Below are 18,061 nucleotides of genomic sequence, written 5' to 3'. Positions count from 1 at the left end.
CTAGTCCATCTGTATACCTTAAATAAAGTAAGAAGAATGGCATATGTTTGGTGACATTGCCTCTTATCCCCTTACAGATCAGAGTCCAACAGCAAGTACAAAAGCTTCCTGTTAATGGCAAAGTCATTGAGCTGTTTTTTTGCAAAAGCCGGCTTTCCATGAGTGCTTCAACGAGAGTTTGTTTTTAATTAATGCTCTTTGAGTGGGATTGGAGTTTTCATTATACAGTAAGAGCATTAGAGAGGGGGATTTGACGTTTGGAGGGGAAACGGTGCCCAGCAGTCTTGACACTGATGACTGGATTAAGCCCCAGTAAGTGCGCACAGAACGTACACCTGGGACTTTGATAAGTACGCTAAGAGAGCCGAGACGAATTCAGCGCGGCAGCCCTCCCGGCACGTCTTTCATCACGCTAAGACAAAAGAATGTCATCAGCCGTGGTGCTCGGGATGGGGTGGAGTGGAATGGGATTGGGAAAGGTAAATTGTACAGAAAGGGGGAAATGATGCAGTTGTTTGGATTCATTGCGACTGTGTAACAGCTGTTGATAAACAGGCTCGCTGAGTCGGTGCTGGAGGTGTTTCACTGCTGCATTTGAATGAGGCTGCATGTGGGTGTGTGTGTGCTGTGAGCAGTGTGTATGTGTATTAACTCTTGTCCTCTGTTGGCAGTGCACGGTGTGTGGGAAGAGTGGTCTCCGTGGAGCCTCTGCTCTTTCACCTGTGGGAGGGGTCATCGCACCCGCACTCGGATGTGCACTCCACCCCAGCATGGAGGAAGAGCATGTGAGGGACCCGAGACCCAGAGCAAACTCTGCAACATTGCCCTCTGCCCAGGTCTGTGTGCTTCAGATGCACTGCTTTCTCCCATCCTCACGTCTCATCTCAACTCGAACTGTCTTATCTTGTCTCGCCTTATCTGTTCTCTTGTTTCTTTTCTCCTCTTTTCTCTAACTTTCTGTTCCATTCTGTATTGTTCCCTTCTATTCTATTGCATCATCTGTACTGTCTTCTCATCTCATTTTGTCTCATCTTGTCTGTGCTCTAATTTTCTCATCTTGCATCTTCTCATCTCTTCTTGTCTTACATCATCTGTGTTCTTCTCCTCTGTTATCTTCTTTTGCCTCTCCTGTTCTGTTTTCTTGTCCTCTCTTCTCTTTCATGTCTCAATTGAGCTCTTCTCTTCTCATCTCATCTCATTTTGTCTCATCTTCTCTGTGCTTGTCGTTTCTTTTTTCATCTTATATCTTCTCCTCTCTTCTTCAGTTCTCTTCTCCTCTGTTATCTCCTTTTCTCCTTTTGTTTCACCTCTTCTATTCTTGTCTCAGCTTACATCTTCTCTCCTCTCGCCTCATCTCATCTTTTGTTTTCTTAAACTAATCTCATATTTCCTATCATCTCATATTTTCTCTTGTCTCAAATCTTTTCTAGCGTTGTATTTCTCATCTTCTTTCCTTTGTCTTTTCTTCTTTTCTCGTCTCATCTTCATCTCTCTTCTCTACTAATGTAAGTCATTCTCTCTCTTTTCTGAATCCGATGGCTCTGTGTGTCCCCTGAGCCTCTTGCTTTTCTAGCCATTCTCTAACCGTAATCAGTTTTGTAGTAAATTGAAGACCACTCCACTAATTTGGATGCGGTTGTGAGCCACCGTCCTCTTGAGAATGATTTGGTGGAATTAGGCCTGACATGGAAGCCCCTCAATGTTTGATCCCATCTATAAAGAAGCAAAGCTCATCTCACATGGAGGTGACTCTGGGGAGTAAGCAGCAGCTGCCAGCGGTGGTACATTACAGGATCAATTACGGAATAGTTTATTACGTGGGACAGAGAGGGAATGGATGCGCTCACAAGTCTTCTTGGCAAGTTGAAAGCAACCACGTGTGGCGCACAGTAAACCCTGCAAGGTTGAGAGAAACACCATTTTAGACTCAACCTACTATAGAGCTGAAGTGAAAATCACATAAGCACAATTGCCTGTGAAAGTGACGTGACATTCAGCCAAGTATGGTGACCCATACTCAGAATTTGTGCTCTGCATTTAACCCATCCGAAATGCACACACACACCAGTGAACACACACACACACTGTGAGCACACACCCGGAGCAGTGGGCAGCCATTTATGCTGCGGCGCCCAGGGAGGGGTTGGGGGTTCGATGCCTTGCTCAAGGGCACCTAAGTCGTGGTATTGAAGGTGGAGAGAGAACTGTACATGCACTCCCCCCACCCACAATTCCTGCCGACCCGGGACTCGAACTCACAACCTTTCGATTGGGAGTCCGACTCTCTAACCATTAGGCCACAACTTCCCTCTAGCCACTTAAAGTTTCTATACACTGTAGATGGGTAAGTACTGTAACACATTGTCTAATCTTGGTTAGCTTTGTTGGTCTCATGCTTTAAAAGTCTCGTCCCATTCAGCAAAAAAAAAGAAAAAAAAAGCAATTAGCCCCTCTTTATACCTCTGTGTTGTGTTTTGTAGCATCAGCTCACTCAGAGCTTGTGCTGTTGCCAAATTCTGGCTTGCATATTTTGGTCTTTTAAAGTTGACCTCAGAGCTCTAACGTGTGATGAAAACCCTCCACCGTTTTCAACTAATTTCTTCTGGATTGAGAGTGGAATACATCACAAGACCATAATATTCACTATAGGAGTAGCTTTTACTTTATCTAAGGCACTCGGCAGTATTATTACCTCTTTCCCTAGGGCTAATGGGGTTATTCAGGCTGACAGTAGCCCTAATTTCAAATGTATGCAATCTTTTTTCTTTCTCTCTCTCTCTTTTTGTTTCATATATCATATCTTTCCTTATCCTGATTACATTCTAATTGAAGCACTCGTGTTCAAATAATTGTGAATTTTTCAATACTACAAACGTTCCATATATGAGAAAGCTAACCTTGAAAGGTTAAATGTGTCATTTCTATTTAAAACAGAATTACAGATATAACTCGATTATAGCATTTCTACAGAACAAATATGATTGTTTTTTGCCAGGGCAAAAGGTTCCACCATTATTTAAGATTGTTGTAGGTGGTTTTCAGAGCTTTGCTATGTAATTCCTTAGGTGTTCATTTTAATTTTTAGCATGTTGCTATGAGGTTGTTGAGGTGTTCTGAATGGGTGCTAAGATGGGTTACACTTTTTGTTTTTGCCAAAAGGCACATGCACCATTACACAGAAAAGTAATTGCACCCATGCAAATGAAATAATAAAGCACCACTAATGTTTTCAAACATTAGGACCAGACAAATGGTTGCAATTCCATTTGGTTCCTCTAGTGGCACAGAAATTACACACTTCACTTTATATTTATATATTTATATATGGCAGGTAATTTCATCTTAATCAGTAGATGCTAAACCTAAATATTCCAAACCCAGCTCATTAAACTTGCAATATTTTCTCTTCTCAATTTGGCATGCTTTTGTTTGCGTTCTGCATGGGCAACCTCAGTGGATGGGCAGTGGCAGGAGTGGAGTGCATGGAGCGATTGCTCGGTGACCTGTGCCAATGGAACACAACAGCGGAAGAGGCAGTGCTCAGCTGCTGCTCATGGGGGATCTGAGTGCAGAGGACATTGGGCGGAGAGCAGAGAATGCTCCAACCCTGACTGCACAGGTACGACTCCTTTTACATCTCATTAACTCAAAGGGAAATCTAGGTGTATATTTTTCATTCAGTACTTTTAAAGCATTTCTCTCTCTGGGATATCCAAAAAGGAAAAAAGAAAAATCTCTTTTAGCAATAGGACATTTTTAATGACCCCATGAATTTTTTGATGATCATGTTTGTTATGGAGCGCTGCAGTGAATACATATTTTTGTTGGCCACCCTGTATGTTAGCATCACCCTAGTTCTTTTGATAAAAAACAATAGGATTTTTGCAGTATGATTAAAATGCTTATTTTTTTTATAAATATCAGACTTTTAATCCAAAAAATATCAGTTTGTTTTTGTAACAAAAACGAATTATTTTTAATAAAATAATTAAAATCCTTATCATCAAAGAAGGTTATAGACATTGTAGCTATGATCCCCACCCCCAGACTAGGAATAGAATATGCTATTGCAAACAGTATGTGTCATCATTATTTTTATTTAATTTTCCCAGAAGAGAAAGACTGTACGTACATTTTCAAAATTTGTGTTTTTGCTAAAAAATAAGTCTGTACTTACTGAAAAATGTAATATCTTATAAAATAACATCAGATATGGAAAATAAGGCCATATATCTTTGTCAAGACATCTCTTCTATATATTTTATGTCGAGCATTAGCTTAAATCTGTTAAAAGACCATTTAGCGGTGGGTCTTGCTTGAGAGTGCATGCTCAGTATGCCTGGCAGGTAGTTCTTTAAAACATACTGGGACCCCTCAGCATGATGCTTGTAAGCTGTAATACTCTTGCTCTACATGGTTCATGATAACAGAGAGTCTCAGTGAGTTTGAAGCTGCTTACAGGGTAAGACGCAATATGTTGTAGCATCAAAGCAAAAATGGAAAATGTTTTGTTTGTATGGAATTTAAAGCTACATTAATGTTTATTTTCCAGAGTTCACATCTAAAACGTCTATATGTTATTTCTATATACAGGTGCATCTCAATAAATTACAATGTTGAGGAAAAGTTCATTTATTTCAGTAATTCAACTCAAATTGTGAAACTTGTTATCAAATTGTGTATTAAATAAATTCAATGTATGCAGACTGAAGTAGTTTAAGTCTTTGGTTCTTTTAATTGTGATGATTTTGGCCCACATTTAACAAAAACCCACCAATTCAGTATCTCAACAAATTAGAATATGGTGACATGCCAGTCAGCTAATCAACTCAAAACACCTGCAAAGGTTTCCTGATCCTTCAAAATGGTCTCTCAGTTTACTTCAATAGGCTATACAATCATGGGGAAGACTGCTGATCTGACAGTTGTCCAGAAGACAATCATTGACTCCCTTCACAACTAGGGTAAGCCACAAAAATTAATTACCAAAAAAGCTGGCTGTTCACAGAGTGCTGTATCCAAGCATGTTAACACAAAATTGAGTGGAAGATAAAAGTGTTGAAGAAAAAGATGCACAACCAACCGAGAGAACTGCAGCCTTATGAGGATTGTCAAGCAAAATCGATTCAAGAATTTGAGTGAACTTCACAAGGAATGGACTGAGGCTGCTGTCAAGGCATCAAAAGCCACCACACACAGACGTGTATTGAATTGCTATACCACATACAACGTCAGGAGGCTTCTTACATGGGCTAAGGAGAAGAAGAACCGGACTGTTGCCCAGTGGTCCAAAGTCCTCTTTTCAGATGAGAGCAAGTTTTGTATTTCATTTGGAAACCAAGGTCCTAGAGTCTGGAGGAAGGGTGGAGAAGCCCATAGCCCAAGTTGTTTGAATTCTAGTGTTAAGTTTCCACAGTCTGTGTTGATTTGGGGTGCAATGTCATCTGCTTGTGTTGGTCCATTGTGTTTTTTGAAAACTAAAGTCACTGCACCAGTTTACCAAGAAATTTTGGAGCACTTCATGCTTCCTTCTGCTGACCAGCTTTTTGAAGATGCTGATTTCATTTTCCAGTAGGATTTGGCACCTGCCCACACTGACAAAAGCACCAAAGGTTGGTTAAATGACCAAGTTGTTGGTGTGCTTGACTGGCCAGGAAACTCACTAGACCTGAATTGGTATTGTCAAGAGGAAAATAAAAAAGACCAAAAAAATGCAGATGAGCTGAATGCCACTGTCAAAGAAACCTGGGCTTCCATACCGCCGCAGCAATGCCACATCGGCATGATCAGCAACTGATCACCTCCATGCCCCACCGAATAGAGGCAGTAATTAAAGCAAAAGGAGCTCCTACCAAGTATTTAGTACATGTACAGTAAATGAACATACTTTCCAGAAGGCCAACAATTCACTATTTATTATTATTATTATTATTATGAAGTATTCTAATTTGTTGATATTAGTGGGTTTTGTTAAATGTGAGCCAAAATAATTACAATTAAACGAACAAAAGACTACTTCAGTCTGTGTGCAATTAATTTATTTAATACAGTTTCAAGTTTCACAATTTAAGTTGAATTACTGAAATAAATGAACTTTTCCAAGACATTCTAATTTATTGAGATGCACCTTCAGTTCACGTGCATTGATAAAATATTCAGCATTCAAAATGTAACCGACTGTGATGTCGATATCATATTTGTTTAGATAAAAAGTCAAAACTACTAGAAATTATATTAGTAATTTTAATAACAAATATAATTTTTGAGTCACAATGTGACATTTCAAAAGTAACAAAAAGGGTAAACATTTCTTTATATTTGTATATTTGTTACGTATATTTGTTGATATAAAATGTTTAGAATTCAAAATTTAACTGACAATGTTGACATATTTAAATGCTGAATTTTCCTTGTACATGTACAGTACTATATTTCCTCCACATTAGCTATGGAGTTGTGATATATGAGGTGAAAATGTGAGATAAAATGTCACAACTAAAATAAATAAATTCAAAATAATGTGAAATTGTCAAATTTACCTTTGATTATAAATAATATAAGGTGGAAATGGATTTCTGTATTGCCAGCACTTGCAAATGCATATCTATTTACTGTATAACTGAAGGGTCAATTATGAGAAACTTTGCATATATGTGATAATTGATAGTGTAGAAGAGGGTGGGAAATTTTGCCTTTGAATGGTAAGAATATTTATTTGCTTGGATGCTTGTACAAGTTCAGATATTAAGGCTTTATTGTGAAGCTGCATAGAGGTCAAATACTGTATCTCCCAGTGCTTTTATATGATTTCACCGTGTTTATTGATTTCAAAGTAACATTCTTGCAGCCTCCACATAGTCTAAATGTTAATGTAAATGTGTCCTTGAACACTAGTGTACATTCAGCACAGGTGAATGCTAGTTTACAGGTGAACATGTCCTCTCTCACACATGATTTATAGCACAGCTGAGGGCAACATCTGTCTTTTTTCATTTCTCCCTTTCCAATGCCAAGAAAAAATATTTTACTCTGTTCATTAGATGCCCGTAAAACATCCCGAAGCCTTTTAAAACTTTACCATAAAATGTGTTTCAGGACTGGCAAAGTGAGGAAAATTATTATCACAGTTGTAGGGCACCCTCACGCTCGTAAAGAAGAGACAAAGATCCAATCTTTGCAAGTAGCAAGTATCGTGGTAATGATTTTATTAATTAAATCAAGAGCGAATTCTGCCAAAAGTGTTGTTTTATTGCATCTCTGGCCTCTAGAGCATGTCAACATGACAAGAAACTGGACGGTTTTTAATGCGCCAAACCCTTCTTTGCAAACGAGTGTGCAGGGCCGGCCCGAGGCATACGCGAACTAAGCGGCTACCAGGGGGCCCCCCAATCATTTATTTCTTTTTTTTATTTTTATTTTTTTTTTACAATTAAATAACTTTAAAAAATGATATAAATGAATGAATGAATGAATGAATGAATGAATGAATGAATGAATGAATGAATAATGAATGAATAAATGAATAATTCAAGACAAGAAAATTCGTATTTACCGACAACTGCTGCTGTGTCTGCTAGCGTTTGAGTCATGCGCAATTGCGCATAGACACCTCGCGTGCATTGACAATTCGCTCCGGCGCGCAAGTGCGCGTCACTGTAATAAATGATAAGCCATGTCACAAAAAGGATGTATCCCTCTGGTGCCGAAAAGAGAAAGAAGAAAAGGACATAGAGTTGGCTTGACGTTGGACGTTCGAGAATCTCAAATTTAGGGACCGTCTCTAAAGTTACATGCAATATTGGTATACACTTTTCTAACGTCAGTAGCATTTGAGGAGAATGACTTACAGTCATAAAAACAACTGTAATTGTTCATCTAGGTGTCAGCTATAATGCACAATTGAACATAATGTTTAATATTTATTGTAAATTATGCTACTTTTTCACATGGGCTCAAAGGCAAATTTGAAGCTCAGTAGCATTTGAGGAGAAAGACTTGCAGTCATAAAACAATTGTAATGTGTTCATTCAGGTGTCAGCTACAATGCACACCTTATACATTTTTAATATATATTAAAATAAATTATAAATCATTTGGATAAAAACGAGGCCCGTTTATCACTTTCAGGCACATTCCTGTTAAAGTTTTTTTTTTCTTTTTTTTTCAGGTCCCCTTACGAAAATTACCCATGGTTTTATCAATAACACCACAAATCATCGTTCTTGTAGCCATGGCAACTGCAAATTAACCATGGTTTTGTTACTTCAAATAATAATTTACAAATAAGTATTAATATACTGTAATCTTTTTTTGTTGTTGTTGTTGCTATAAAAACAGACCTAAGCCATCAATAGCCTTTAAAATGACTTAAAATGCATTATATAAAAAAAAAACTATTAGGCAATAATGATTGGTTAATAATAACACTGTTAAAATACATAATGTAGGCACATACAAAATAAACAATTTATGTACATGTTATTTCAAATGCCTGCACAGGGAGCCAAATGCCATGTAATTGCTGCTGTTACATTTCATTTTTGCTATAGATGACACAGCCTTTATAATTTCTTCAACAAAAAACGTGCATATCACAACCCTTACAAAAATAAACCATGGTTTTATCATAGTAAAACTGCTTAATTTCCTTTTGCATGATTTCTGAATGCTTAAGACTATTAAATAAATTAGTCATAATAAAGTTATAGCCATAGGTAAATGTCGAGAGCTACAATTGTAATTAGTAAATAATACAATTTATTCATTTACTCTTTTATTTGATTAAAGTTATATTTTCACCCCTATAGTAGGTGTTTTTTTTTCCATCATCATATTTGAGGAAGGGGGGCACAACTATACAATCCTGCTGTCCCGATGTTATCAGTGACTTTGCCTCCTGAAAAGCTAGGAAGGAACAATTTTGAGGTCATTGTTGTACAATTGTCATTGTTGAATCCTAGCTGTTCTTATGTTTGCTTTCATTATTTAAGTTTTTAACTATTTTTTGTAACATTATATTTTTTATTATATTAATGTTTGTCTATTTTGGTTTCATTTAAAAGATTGCACATTTAATGCACATTTGCATTTGGACATTTGCAAATCATTTATTTCATGTTTTGTGACAGTTTGTATTCAGAAGTTTAAGAGTAAAGTATGTTATTTAAGTATTGATTTTTATTTATTTATTTTGTATTAATACATAACCTCACTGTATTCATTTATAATGTAACATTATAGCGTGACATTTGTGTCAATAATCTTGAAGCACAGGTGACTCCGCATGGTGGGAGGGGGGCCCCCAAATCAAATTCTGCTTAGGGCCCCCAAGAGGCTCGGGCCGGCACTGCGAGTGTGTTTTATAATATTACGCACATTACTTTTCATAATTCTTTATTTTCCCAGAAGATGGCTCGAATAACTTTTAAGATTGCACATCCACATAAAGGTGCAATGTCATTATCGTGCTTGAAAGATGGAATGTAAGAGACAATGAACACAGTAAGAAGATGCAGATCATCTACATGTAGGGGTCGGACAAAAAATACAAACACCTATTAATTATTGTAGACTGCAGTAAAAAAGCAAATGTTGTGACTATTCTTTGAGTCTCTATTCTTTATATTGTATCTCGGTGTAGTTTAAAGGGATAGTTCACCCCAAAAAATTACATTTTGTCATTAATTATTCACCCTCATGTCATTTAAAAACCTGTAAGACAAATTATGATATTTTAGATGAAATCCGAGAGCTTTATGACTCTGCATAGACAGCAATGCAACTACCACTTTCAAGGCCCAGAAAGGTAGTAGGAACATCATTAAAATAGACATTGGTTTAACTCTAATGCTATGAAGCTACAAGTAACTATACTTTTTGTGTGCAAAGAAAACAAAAATAACAACTTTATTCAGCTATTTCTTATCCTCTTATTTTTTTGCACACAAAAAGTATTCTCGTAGCTTCATAACATAATGGTTAAACTACTGATGTCACGTGGATTGTTTCAATGATGTCCTTACTAGCCTTGAATGTGTCAGTTCCATTGCTGTCTATGCAGGGTCAGAAAGCTGGTGGATTTCATCAAATACATCTTAATTTGTGTTCCGTCCCTTTAAGTTGTATTTACCTTTGTTTAGTACAAGTTGTGGATGAAATGGGTGACTCGATAGACTTACAAAAAGGGCAAATCATGGGAGTCCTCTTTAGCAGGTGCATCTGTAACCTTAATAGCCCAATTATTTGGGGTTTTAAGAGCAGTGGTCTTTACATTTTTGACTGTGTACAAAAAAGCATGTAAAGATTTCATCAGCAAAGAAGACTAATGGGTAAAATGAACAAAAATAAATAAATAGGCAAAGGTAGGGTAAGGACAACTGATGCAAAGTCACAGCAAACCCATATGTTCACAGACAAGAACCTGTTTCCACAAAAACTGACCAACTTTACAAAGTCAGCATCTGTCTTTCAGCTAACGGACAGTGGAACGCTTGGGCTCCGTGGAGTGGGTGTTCTAAGTCCTGTGACGGTGGTTGGCAGCGGAGGGTACGTGTTTGCCAGGGGTTGGCGGTCACGGGGCAGCCATGTGAAGGCAGTGGGGAGGAGGTCCGCAGATGCAGCGAGCAGCGTTGCCCAGGTAACCCTGCGAATAATTGAGCCCCAAGAGTCAATTATGTCAGAATGGGCAGAGAGGGGTGAATGAGAAATGGATGCAGGGATAATTATCTCTTCTGTTCAGAAATCCATGCCCATTTTTTTGCACTGGATCATTATTCATTTGAGAAGTAATGAACAAATACCACATTTGTATTTTTTCAGCGAGGAATGGTCAACAATTTTTTTTTTTACCAATAATGGATATTTAATGTCACATAAAGGATGTCATGCTATTCTCATTTATTAGAAACATTCTCAATGGAAACAGTGCTTTATGTTCATGCATATACATGCATTTTCATGCACACTTAGGTATGTTACAAGGACAATTATAGAAACTGGTATTGTTGAATTTGCTGAATTAATCATTCAACTAATCTCAAATGCAAATTGGTGGAACGTGAATGTCTTTACAAACTTTTTTAAGTCTGGCCAGCCAGTGATTTATGATTTCCAATCATAAAGAGATCATATCATATCAAATCATATAGTATAATACAAAATGGCCTAATGGTTAGAGAGCCAATATACTGTTTTTTTATGTTTATATATAATACCAGTTTCTATAAAATTATAAAAAATATAATTGTATATGTGCATTAGAAATACAGATTTTCTTCATTATATTGCAGCATTTATATGACCAAAAATGTTGTGGCATTTATATGTGGGCAATGTAAAATTAAAATTGCCTTGCATTATATTCTGACCCATTTCCCCCATTCTCCACCATCAATTATGTTATCTTTCTAATGTCCTTTAAATAATAATAATAATAAAAATCATTTCTTTTAAAAGTGTGTCTACATTTTATTCCTGAACCATAGCTCCTTATGAAATATGCCCAGAGGATTATGCTGTGTCCATGCTGTGGAGGAGAACTCCTTCTGGGGAACTGGCCTTCAACAGGTGTCCTCCCAACGCCACGGGTAAGAAAAGACACTACAGTCAGTGGTTGAAGAGCACTCAGCCAAACACAAAGACACAAAGGAAGAATAGAATGGCATCACAGATGCTTTCAAAAGAAAGAAAAAGAGCACAGCTTATGTTTTTCACAGCTTTTCTTTTGCAGTGCATTTATTTCAATGATCTTGAAATTATTAATAAATTCAGAAGGCTACGAAGACAAATGTTCCTCACTAGTATGTTCAGCACTGCCGCGACTGCCTTTAAATGGCTTATGCCGTGTGTACCTAGAGATTTTTGTCATTTGCATACCATTGAACCCTCCAGCGTTTTGTCAACATCTTTGCGAGGCCGCTTTCTGCAGTGTAAAGGGAGAAAAAGAGAAACCACTTCCCCATCTTTGAGATATAATATAGAGGTGTCCCCTTTTTCTTTTTTCTCTCTCTCTTTCTCTCTCTCTGTCTTGCTCTCTCTCCTCGGACTGGTCCGAGGTGTGAGTCTTACTGATTGTGGTCTGAAAATGGCAGAAGGTGCTGTACTGAATTTCTGTAACCTCCTGCTATCTCCTGTTGTGAAGATGCTCCGCAACGCCACTACAGTGTCCTTGAAAGTGTAGGTGCTGGAGAAAAATAAAAAAAGGCAGGCAGCACGGACCCAGAGATAACAGCGAACAGTCTGTTATAACTACAACTAGGCGAGCAGAGGCTGACTGCAAATGCGTGTATAGATGGATTAATGTCTTTTGTGGATATATTTCAATATGTGGGTGGACTGCCACCATAGGCCCGTGTTTACTTTTGTATTTTTTGGGGGGGTTAAGAACATTTAATTATATCATTTATACATAAAAGAGACAGTGTGGCAACCCGTGGGTGGAATTAGTTAGATTTACATTGTTTGGTTTCCACATAACCCACGTTGAAATTTCAGGTCGTGCAAAAGCACTGGAGTGGGATCTGACGCCATGAAATGCTGGAAAATCTTCATTCATTATGAGGCTGGAATTAAATTAAACTCCAACAAAAATGCATGAAAGCAACAAAAATCTAACAGTTGGAAGTAGCTAAAGCTTTTAGAGAACGAATAATTAAGAATGATTGGCGCTAAAACATGCAGGATGAGAACTTTTCACTTTTGTGTTGTCCTATTTTGTGCGCAAACACGATTGGACGATGTTTGTGTGATCTTTACGTGTTTGCGTGAGATTAAATCTGGTTAGGCCCCTCAGTGGCGGCATGCGTTTTAATGGTGAGGTCCAATTTGATCCGGCTCTTTGGGAGTTTTCTGTGATCTGTGGGCTGGATGTCCCTGCTTGGATGCCTCAGCTTGAGGGCAGGTGGCTGTCTGCAGCTGCGTCTCGGGTAGGCCGAGAGTGTTTCACCGCTGGCTGGGTAACAGGCAGTGGAACCGCGTTGGAATGAGAGCAGATAAGATGTGTGTGGTGGAGGGGTGAGGGTGTGTGTGGTGGAGGGGTGAGGGTGGGTGTGGTGAGGTTGTTCCAAACACATCTTCAATGCGAGACGATATGTGTAGGACACGCTCTGACGGATCGGAGCCGAGGAATTTTATGCATTTGTTTATTCACTCCCAAGTGTGGGCGGCAGTCTTGTTGATATCTCAGGCTGCAGGGTTCGGTTCGCAGACGTCAAAAACAGAAAAATCAGATTGGTTCGTGACAGCTGGCGTCGGTTAACATCATAATTCTGTGGTGGGAATTACGACCAGTTCTTTAAAGCACGTAATTACAGTTTGGTTTTTTCGCACGCATATACTGCAGAGGCACATGTGAGGCACATGTGATCTGGCAAGCACCGCATCTAGATGATGATGAAGGCTGCTGCTTTTATCCTCTTGCTGAAAGATGTGTGGGCTGGCAGGTGGAATAAAAAAGGAAAAAAGACTTACAAGAACAATATAAACCCCTTCTCAGTCTCTGTCTCTGTATCTCTCTCTTCTCTCTCCTCCTCTGCAGGTACCACTAGTCGACGCTGCTCACTGGATCACCGTGGGGTGGCCTATTGGGAGCAGCCCAGCTACGCTCGATGCATTGCAAATGAATACAGATACTTGCAGCAATCAGTAGGTGCAACGTCAGCTTCCTGTGCTCTGCTTCTGTTTGTGATGTGCCATAAATTACCCCTGCAGTCGTCACTATCACCCAAAGTATTTCCACCCGGCACCCCCAGACCACCATGTAGGTCTGCGAGATAAACTGCTATCATCAGAAAGGCAAATTAAACCGCTAGTATTGCAGTTTTTGAGACCCCGTGTTAATGGAGAATTTGCTCTAATTTCCTGTAAAATCTTGGAGATGGTTGTTCCAGCTCCAACTGAGCTTTTTCTGGGAGTGCACCTGTTCACCACGAATGAATGATTTTCGCTCTTTTTGTTTTCAGCTTCCTCTTATCTCAGTCTTATTAAAATGCAATACTTTGTGTTATTTCCAAGCTTTTGGGTACATCTCTTTCTCTCTCTCTCTCTCTCTCTCTCTCTCTCTCTCTCTCTCTCTCTCTCTCTCACACACACACACACACACACACACACACACATAGAAAGCATTGTAAGGGACTTTCCTTAGACTTGTATTGGCTTTATACTGAGTTAATGATATTTTCTATCCCCTAGCCCTTACACATTTTTGCCGTTAAAAATTTAATTAAGGCATTATTTTTTATTAAGTAATTTCCCTTGTTAGATCGGCTGGCTGCTCAGGTTTTACTATCCTGACAGGGCTTATGGTCTTCCTCACTCCAGTCAACCCCCCCCCCACACACACACACACTCTTCTGTCTGCACTCTTTAGCCTCTTTCTTTGAGTCAGTGTGTATGACATCATGTCTGCTTGACTAATGCATGTTTGTTCATTGGTCTGTTGCTTAAAGGTGAAGTGTGTCATTTATTTTATTTCTTTTTATGCTCAAAATTTAGTTAGTTATACCAGTGTTTCCCAACCCTGGTCCTGGAGGCACCCCAAAACTGCACATTTTGCATGTCTCCTTTCTCTGACACACCATTTTCAGGTCTTGGAGTTTCTACTAATAAGGTGATGACCTGAATCAGGTGTGTTTGATTAAGGTGACATACAAAATGTGCAGTGTTGGGGTGCCTCCATGACCAGGGTTGGGAACCACTAAGTTGTACATTACTGTTCAAACATTTGTAGTTGGTATGAATTTTAATATTTTTAAAAGACATTCAGAAACTCTTATGCTCAACAAGGCTGCATTCATTTAATGAAAAATACAGTAAATCAATAATTTTCTGTTATAGTTGTAATGAAATATTATTACAATTTAAAATATTTAACCCTTTTTTGACCGAGTAAGCAGGCACCTATAGCAACCTCTTATCAACGGGTTAAACCATCTAAAACATCATCCCAACTGCATAGAAATGGCCTCAAACCACATAGAACACCTTGGCAATCCTGAAGGGCTCCAACAGGTTTAAAACCATTTAGAACAGCTTGGCAACCATAGCCAGAGGCTAAAACATCTCATCAACAGTAAAGCAACAGGCTACAGTATGAGCACTGAGAACCCCTTAAAATTTTGCATACCCTGCTGAAAAAAAACAGCATATGCTGGTTAGGTATGTTTTGAAGCATGGCAGCTGGTTTAAGATTGGTCCTTAGTTGGTCACGAGCTGGTTATAAGCTGGCTATGAGCTGTTTCTGAGCAGGAGCAAGTTGCATAGGACCAGCTTAGGACTAGCAGATGACCAGTTAAAACCAGTTATTGACCAATTAGGGACCAGCTCAAACCAGCTGCCAACACATACCTAACGTGCTTCAAAACAAACCTAATCAACGTATGCTGTTTTTTCAACAGGGTAGGCAAACCACTTGTATTTTCTTCTGAAGACTCCAAAATATTTTCAGTCTAAAATGTTTGAATTTCCTATATCAAAGTATCAAAACATTGTTCTGTCAAAGCATCTTGATCAGTCCAACATGACAATACTGCATCAACCAACAGCATTATTTTGGAGCGTGACTATCTACTCATCCAGCCTATATCAGACAGGACAGTGTTTGAGAAACATCATTCTATAAACAGTTTGTTTATAATGTTGCTTGAGGAATTATACACTTCACCTTTAAATACTAACTATAGTTCTTTATATTACAACTTTCTGTTAGTGTTCTGTTAGTGTTACAGTCTTTGAAGGACACACAGAACCCAGTCTCTTTCCCTGTGTCTTTCTTTAGGTCCAGGGGCACCTTGCTAAAGGTCAGAGGAATTTGGCAGGAGATGGCATGTCCCAGGTTACGAAGGTCCTCCTGGACCTCACCCAAAGACGCAATTTCTATGCAGGTGACCTTCTCTCTTCAGTGGAGATTCTTCGAAACGTCACAGACACCTTCAAAAGGGCCAGTTATGAACCCTCTTCTGATGATTTTCAGGTAAGAGAGAAAATAATCTGGTTCCTTGTTAACCTCCATGCCTATTTGCATCTTGTAGCTGGTTTCATTTAGGCATTGTGGTAAATTAATTTGTCTTAGGTCTTGAATGTTGATCATGCAGGTTTAAAGTACTGATATCGCACATAAAAGGCCCTGAATACAAGACTTTTTTTTCAGGCAACACACTACGGTTTAAAAAGTTTTTTTTTTTTAATAAATTATTTTATCCACCAACAATGCATTAAATCATATATTATGGCTTCCAACTCAATTGTTTTCAGCTGTGCTCATATTGAGCAGAAAATTTTAATATTATAATGATTTCTGAAAAATCATGCGACAGTGAAAACTGGAGTAATGGCTGCTAAAAATTCAGCTTTGCCAGCACAGAAATAAATACATATCTTTTATTAATTTACAATTTTACTGTCTTTATTGTATTCTTGATCAAATAAATGCAGACTTGGTGACTTTTTATTGTTCCATTTAAAATATTTTTCCAAATTCCATTTAAAAATTATAATAACCCAAAAGGTTTGAAAGGTAAAATAAATTGGAAATATTTCATGATATGATATATGCTTTAAAGGGTTATTAAATGCATTTAAATGGGTTAAAAATAAGTGCAACTATATTTTTTCCCACTTAGCTCTCTATGACATTACAACTCAGTATAGTCGCTAGTGAAGGGCTTGGGACTGTGTGCATTTTTTTGGAGCCAATTAGCTGTCATGATGTAATTTTCCTCCAGAAAGATTAAACACATGGCAATGTGATTGGCTCTAAAATGCATATCTCCAGAACCGAATGCCTGTGCGCAGAGATAGCAGCATGCCAGTCACATGTTTCTGGAGGGTGACGTTCTAGTTTTCTCCAGATATTCTAGGCATTTGGTTGAAGTTAGCAAAAAGGCTAAAGTTAGTAAAACATCTCCAGTCAGTTACAGCACCTTCAGAATAGCAATTTCACTACTTGGCACCATGACTGATAAATATCTAGCCGCTCTTGCCCCTCACAGAGAGCTTATGGGATTGTGACACCGTGCGCCAGCTGCTGATAAGAGATAGTCACTAAGTCTATCTCATTCTATCTCAAAGCCTTGTCATAGCCTTCCCAATGTCGAAATAAACCGATTTTTCATGACCTGTTTGTTAGAATCTGGGTATTTTTACATAATACAGAGTGTAATGTGATTTTGTGCGTGTATGTTTGTGTGCCGGGTTGGTGTAGGAGGTTTTATCTAAGCCCTGATGTGAACCGGTGCGGCCCCTCCTCCCCACGCATGTGTGCCGGGGTGGGTTTTGTGTTTTGGAACGTATTAATGCTGTGTTTAAGTGGACGCATTACCACCAGAGGGAGCATAAGCATTCAAGTAGAAAAACAAGCGTGCCGGAGCCAAGACACTGCCTCTCTCCTGCCTTCCATGGCACAGAGCAGCAAACAAAAAAAGACAGGCGCACATCCAGCTGGATATCTTATTCAGCCCAGTCACCGCTGCAAACATCAGCTCTCTTTCCAGTCTTGGAGTAGACTGCTCTCCCAAGCGCCTTCAAACTCAACGGACGCTCTCTGTTCTTCCCCTTTAATTCTGTGCACATTCGAGTGCTTAGGAAAGATCAAGCAATCCCTGAATTGAAAGCAGCAGGAAATCCCAGGTGTGTTTTAGAGCCGAGGCCTCTGGACATGTCCCATCATCTCCCTGTAAATCAGTGCTGTGATCCTCAGTGTAATTCCCCGAGACACTGTTTGTTTAGACTTCTGAAATACAAGGGAGATTCTTCATTATTGCCTTTTCGGGGAAACTGAGTAGATTTTTTTTTCTCAAACATTCCAGATATGAACATTTCTAGTTTGCTTTTTCAAGGGCTATGTAAAATTTCAATTTAAAGTCAATTTAATTCTTGAATCTACTTAATCTAGGTACAAGAAGCTGTGCTATTTTTATGAATACAGTCACGGCTAAATTCTCACAATGGCACAGATATTGCACAGATATTGGCACAGATATTGCATTTTTTCAATGCTTCATAATATAAAATATTAAGTCCACAAATAGTGTTTTATTATGCAAATTCATTAAACATTATTCTTCTG

At 38.5% G+C, this 18,061-nt stretch overlaps 1 protein-coding gene across 4 annotated transcripts in view; it reads left to right on the top strand.

The window, feature by feature from the left end:
• Nucleotides 1-18,061, top strand: part of LOC132156820 (adhesion G protein-coupled receptor B3-like) — a 164,031-nt gene that overhangs the window by 84,865 nt on the left and 61,105 nt on the right. For all 4 annotated transcript variants that reach the window (XM_059565856.1, XM_059565858.1, XM_059565857.1 and 1 more), the window contains 6 exons: nucleotides 672-836; nucleotides 3,455-3,619; nucleotides 10,472-10,636; nucleotides 11,484-11,585; nucleotides 13,535-13,641; nucleotides 15,773-15,967. In XM_059565856.1, coding sequence (XP_059421839.1) covers nucleotides 672-836; nucleotides 3,455-3,619; nucleotides 10,472-10,636; nucleotides 11,484-11,585; nucleotides 13,535-13,641; nucleotides 15,773-15,967 — 899 coding nt within the window. The remainder of the gene's footprint in view (nucleotides 1-671; nucleotides 837-3,454; nucleotides 3,620-10,471; nucleotides 10,637-11,483; nucleotides 11,586-13,534; nucleotides 13,642-15,772; nucleotides 15,968-18,061) is intronic.

This window comes from Carassius carassius, chromosome 14 (assembly GCF_963082965.1).
Source record: "Carassius carassius chromosome 14, fCarCar2.1, whole genome shotgun sequence".
NCBI lineage: Eukaryota > Metazoa > Chordata > Actinopteri > Cypriniformes > Cyprinidae > Carassius > Carassius carassius.
The sequence above is the reverse complement of the archived record's forward strand: the minus strand, read 5'-3'. Positions and strand labels throughout refer to the sequence as shown.